The sequence below is a fragment of the Amphibalanus amphitrite genome, unplaced genomic scaffold, assembly GCF_019059575.1.
Source record: "Amphibalanus amphitrite isolate SeventyFive unplaced genomic scaffold, NRLGWU_Aamphi_draft 000394F_arrow, whole genome shotgun sequence".
Taxonomy (NCBI): Eukaryota; Metazoa; Arthropoda; class Thecostraca; order Balanomorpha; family Balanidae; genus Amphibalanus; species Amphibalanus amphitrite.
Window position 1 is genome coordinate 241,341 of NW_024881888.1, and position 6,000 is coordinate 247,340.

The 6,000-nt window shown below is 49.9% G+C and overlaps 1 protein-coding gene across 1 annotated transcript in view; it reads right to left on the reverse strand.

The window, feature by feature from the left end:
• Positions 1–3,536, reverse strand: part of LOC122390377 (DNA polymerase theta-like) — a 119,716-nt gene extending 116,180 nt beyond the window's left edge. Inside the window, exons 1-3 of the mRNA XM_043383270.1 lie at positions 3,399–3,536; positions 862–2,157; positions 155–266 (exon numbers count right to left, since the gene is read on the reverse strand). Of these exons, the coding sequence (XP_043239205.1) occupies positions 155–266; positions 862–2,151 (1,402 nt within the window). The 5' untranslated portion in view covers positions 2,152–2,157; positions 3,399–3,536. The remainder of the gene's footprint in view (positions 1–154; positions 267–861; positions 2,158–3,398) is intronic.
• Positions 3,537–6,000: the final 2,464 nt, after the last annotated feature.

Sequence of the window (6,000 nt, forward strand, 5' to 3'; positions counted from 1 at the left end):
GTAACGTAGCCGACATATCAAACCAGGCCCCATCACGTGGCCAGCCCACCTCTTCATTCACACACGTCACCTTGACCTGACTGCCACATCCCCAGCAAACCACCTCACGTGACCCACCAGCCCGAAGACCAGCTCGATCACGTGGCGGACCCACCTGAGGATGTGGGCGCCGAGTAGACGAGATTCCCTCCGTGGAGCACGTCGCCGGTCCTCAGACACTCGGCCTGCCAGCTGTATAAGTGGCTCAAACCGGCATTGATGTAGTTCTGTAACGGACGGGGCGGTAGGAGACAGAGTTAAAGCGCTGGATCCATGATGGGTGCCATGAAGATGAATAGAGGCAGTTTATAAACTCGAGTCTGGCCTCGAAAAATGGGGCTTCGAAACATGGCAGCCTTGTCTGATGTTGTTCTACATGATAAGATTTTGAAGCATGTAACTGAAAGCCCTTGTTCCCTTTCAACGCCTCTCTGTTTGGCCTGCAGAAGGGTGCATTATGTAGCTGTACCTGTCTGTGCAACACGAAAACAAGGCAACTGACATGGGACCAGTGCTTGATCTAGAGTCTAACTACCTGGAAAACAACCTTCGCTTTTCTTTTTGCAAATGGGAGCAACCAGAAGGTCGAGGACAACAGCATCTCTGCTGTACTCGTACCACCCCTCACGAACATAAAGTGAGTATGGCAAAATGAGCTTCATGTATTATGGACTTACAGGACAAAGAGCTATGCACAAAGTAGTTACAGGCAGCCAAGAAACACAGTTTTTCTATGAACAAATGGTCACCATGCCTCAAATCCCAAGAACAACATGCGGCCGATCAGCGGCCGTCCAACCATAAACTTATGATCCGACCTACCTGAGCAATGCAGTCGGGCAGTCCCCACTCAGTGATGGCACTCCGCGGTGAGGGACTTCCCCCTGTCACGACCTGTTCCTCCCCTCCTTCAGGAGAGGGACTTGCGTCCTTGATGGGAGATCTCACTGCGACTGGTAGTGTACTGGCCCCTGAATTATGAGTTCTCTGGTGCCCTCTAGATGCACTGGTGATAACACTCACACCACCATTGCGTGATCCCACTGCCACCGAGGATTGGTTGACCTCAGAGGTTCTCTGGTCACCTCTAGATGCCCTGGTGATATCATTTACATCATCACGGTGTGAGACATCACCTCGGTGAGAGGCGTCGGACCGGACCGACCCTTCTGCAGCTGGCTGGGACGTCTGACTGGTAGTGGTGATGTTCGCCTCCCCGGCTGCCGCCGCACCTTCCACCTCATCTATGGCCGCCCCCAGACCAGACATTGTCCACAGCGAGTCGTCCCTGGAGAGGAGCAGAGTGTCCGCCTCCGTCCTCTGCCGCTCCTCCCCGCTCTTTTCTCCGTCCGCCCCGCACTCTGTCCGACCCTCGGAGGTCCCCGCACCGTCATCGGCAGCGAAAGACTCGAGTAAACAGCCAACAGTCTCGTTTGCCACGGTGTGACCCACAGCAGCACTGGTGACATCCCCGGCGGTCGTCCGCTCCGCAGTCCGGTCCAGGACAGCACCACTGGTGTCTGTGGAGGTCGCTGGTGCCGTCCTGCCTTCCAGGACAGCACCGCTGGTGTCCCCTACAGCGGTAAACTCCAGGGTGGTCATCAGACGCGACCTGTCGGTGACCCGTCGGCGCCGGCCTCTGGCGGGTTTGGCGGCGGGCCGGGAGGCGCGGCTGGCGTTCGAGCCACCACGGCTGGAGTTGGCACCGCCGCGGCTGGCACGCTTCGCCGCTCTGGATGAGGTGTGAGGAACAGGCGGCGGAGGCATCATGGACGTCTCAATGGCAGCGGCAGCAGAGGGGGACCGCGGCAATCTGTTGTCAGCCAGGTCATCTGCACTCACCAGCTGCAACAGAGTGTCATCACCGAACAGCGTGCTGCCATGGGAGGCTGGGCCCGGAGCTGGAACTGAGACTGCTGCAGGGGTGGGTCGCAGGCGGCCAGCGCGGCGGGTGGACACTGTGCCACATCCATGGCCTTTGGAAGCAGGCAGCAGAAAGATGCAGTCTGAGAGCTTTGGGTGACCTGTTGAGCTGGAGAGACCCGGATCCAGCCGATCCAGAGAGGCCAAAAGTCCAGTGTTCTCCAGGGTGTCAGCAAACATGGAATCCATCTGTAACTTAAGACTTGAGTCAGCTTTTCAGTCCACATCAGCTTAATAGGTACATTCTGAGAAAAGCATACCAAATTGAAATGAAAAATAGGTACATAGGCTGATGCCTAAATAATGCATAAGCAATTGCTTATTGCATGCTTATCAATAACATCAACATGGAATCAAGCAGCTCTAATTATGTCTATTATAACAAAAAAAGAGCAGCTGGCCAATGAACACCTGGTTCTCCAATCTCAACACTCCATAGTCCAACTGTTCCTTTCCGCATCACGGAGCTCCAAATTAAAATAGATGTATTGATTGACTGAGCACTAGCATCTGGAAGTCCTTTGTATTCACAAGTAGGCATTCATTACCATTATTGTTATCACTTAAATGAGCTTACAATTCAATCAGCCAATCCATTCAGCACCACTTAAAGGGAATAGTTCACTTTCCTGATATTAGTCTTTTTACAATTAATTATTTTTTTTGCTCAAAATCATCAGAAAATAAGATAAAACTTTCCCATGAAAAGGATTATATTCTAAATTTCAATAGAGGAAGGACTATATTCTTTATAGAATAATGTTAGGCGTGGATGCTTATAACACGTTAATCATATTGCGTAAATCAAATTTACGCACAATTTACGCATGCTGGATTGACTCTAAGCAGCATGCTGATTGGCTGATGATGGCGTGGCTGCATTCCTCAGCAAAGGCACTCTTTACGGAATGAGAAAGGAAAAATCTTCGTCTAGGGTGATCACTGGGCCATAAAAGCTCCTGATTTGCACCTGTCTCAGCAGCTCAAGCTATGAAACTGCCAATCCAGTTAAAAACCCCATGTAAAAGTGAACTATTTCCTTTAATACAACACCCAGGCCCAATCATCCATTTCAATTTGGACTAATTTCACTTATAAAACGTGTTACAGAAATAAGTGGAGCTATTTGCTGTGAACTATGTTGTTTATTATTTGTGATTTGATGGGTGAAAAAGATGGTCTTCAAAGACATTGTTAAATAAAAACACTTGTTTTAAAAGTTACCCAACTTTTACGGAAAGCAAAGTCATATTAGACTGCAGACACTGCATCAGACTGGAAATATACATTTCATTTTAGAAAGTAATCATAGAAAGTATTTACTTCAATCACCTGCTTACAGTAAATTCGTTTGGGTGGAACTTAGGATGAGGGCTGGCTTACACCAACATGAAACTGTAATTTTGAAAACATTGGAAAAAAATGATTTATTTTACCTGACTTTCGTTGAACCAAGTGGTGTATGTGCTTTGAAATATATCAAGCGAATTGTAGCAGCATATTGCAACTTGAAAAATCACACATTACTTTTAACTGATATAGCGACATTGACACGCACGAAAACAAACATCCGCACTGTCACATTGTCGCTGAGAAATTGAAATATTTATTTTTTTGATAGTCGCGCGAAATTTGCGCCACCTGTAACAGTTTCGTCATATTTGAAAAAGTTGGTAGGAATGGATATGGTAGCATTCTTCCTCTACTCTTGGTTTCCTTTCCAATTCTCCTATGACTGGTCTGATACCCTCAACCTGAACAATAATGGGCATCGGGATGTTTTCGCCTTGATAGAGTATTTCTAGATGTAAATCAAGACAAAACACTTACTATATGTGGACAGGGACAAAAAAGTGTCTATGGCTCGGGGCACAAGCTGTCGTCGCCATGGCTGGCATCATTGTCCCGCTCCCGTTGCCCGTCAACCGTCTAAACATGCCTACCTACGAGTAGGTACCGTATTCTAAGCCCGTCATTGCCTTTTACGCTGACCTGAAGGCTGAACCTGGTGACGGTGGACGGTGGTTTCCTTGATCAATACCTGATCATATCATGGCTCATCCTTTGCATCCTTTTGGACTTCAATGGGTAACAACCAGTGGCGGATCCAGGGGGGGGGGCAAAATGGGCATTTCCCCCCCCCAAGTGGCATAATTTTAACATTACGCCTATGGACGATGCATGGAAAGAATCGATAAATTGTTATGGTTTGCCCCCCCCCCAAAAAAAACTCTGAGCTGGATCCGCCTCTGGTAACAACTAACAAAAAGGACTCCGACTATTACGTTCACTTACGGATTGTTAGGGCAAGTTCAGGGCTATACACCTCACCACCTGTAGTCTGTACCCATGTGGGGACACGGGACATTTGACGAGATAACGCATGGATATATGTATTCGGTATGCCTTCACTGTCTATTGTTTTTAGGGGCCGGGGTAGCGGAACTGTGCAAGGTAACTGGTAAGCCATTGACAAATGTCTACTTAGACGACAGCTCGTTCAGTGCAGAATCTGCAGATTCGAAGGTACTGGGTACAGCATCCAGTCGATAACTGATCTGATCATGGTTTGGAGACCGTGACCCGCATTCGACGGTGTTGTGATTTTGTGGAATGCGGCTCGTCACTGAGCTGATCTTTGACTGGCACATGACACACATCATCAGAGAGATAACGCTCTCGCTCTGGGCCCCATATGGCAGCGGCATCAGCTGCTGCAGGGCTGCCAACTGGATCATCTGTGGTCAATCACAATCGGTATGTGACTGTTCACCGTCGTATCCTGGTAATGGAACGTTGGACAAATTAGATCGGGGCTGAGTTTTATGGCTGATAGGCGTTTGTATGTATGTACCTATATACCTACATATTTACTTCTGTCGTAAAACGGACCATCAATAGATACGAATGGATGCTATTTTTCCTGGAAAAAATTCTCATCAATTTAGTGACAATAGCATAAATGGTAGAGGCCGCGTACACATAAATGGACATTGCACACGTAACCGTTACCATGACTAGGTCTAAGCCTCACAGCAGCTAAGGTTATACCAGGATGACGATGGTGACACATACCGCCACTTCCCAGTCCTACAGCAACCCGGCACTGCATGCACATTGCACGCCCTGTCGCCCCTGAGCGCACTGCCAGCTCCCAGACAGGTGCACAATCCGCGCTTACGACTTGAAGATCACCTTGGTCGGCTGAGCACCTCCGCATTTGGCCGCGGTGGGCCTGCCCGACGAGTGTGGCGCACCGCTTATTCTTACCGAGCGCCGACATTCCTCCCGGCAATCTGATCAGAGCTCATGCGTCCAGAGCTCGGCCGCACCTCGCCCCACGGGGCCACGGGCCGTCCCCAGTGGCTCAGATCTCCCCGGCAGAGCGCACGCGTGTTGATCAGTGTATCGTGCGTTCCCGACCCGCCCATCTCGTAGATATCTGGCCCATTTCACGGCCAACAGTGCTGTAATGGGCGCTGCTTTGGTCCACACAGCTGCGTCCCGCTCACGTTTTTCCCAAATGCATAATCGGCGCGGATTGTGAACTGGTGCATGTGATGGAGATCCTGTCAAGGTCAGGCGGTCCGTCGGCCGGGCCGAGGCTCTGGCCAGTGACGGACCATCATGTCGCTCGGGGCCTGCTTTATCGCCTATGAATGCTCAATTAAAAGCTGGGGCGCTAAAAACTGGCTTCTGTCACTCAGCTCACGTCGTTTCGGCCTTTCGGACCTCGGCTCTCATGAGCTATCCTATTTTTTTTTTTTCAAAAGACCTAATCTATTCTAACGTAATACAGACCGAATACAGACCGAGTGCTATTTAAAAGTAGTGATGTGAGTCTCACTCACAAGCATAAGGACGGCGCCTCCACGACCCGCCTATTGCGACATCTTTGGGAGGAGTAGGTATCCTCGCCGCCCTCGCCCTCGTGTCGTCCCTCAGCCTCCGATCCGGGGCCGATCCAGGGACACCACAGACGGGAGAGCTGCAGATCAGGGCGGCTGGCACAGCTGCTGGCCAGATGAAGCCCTCAGA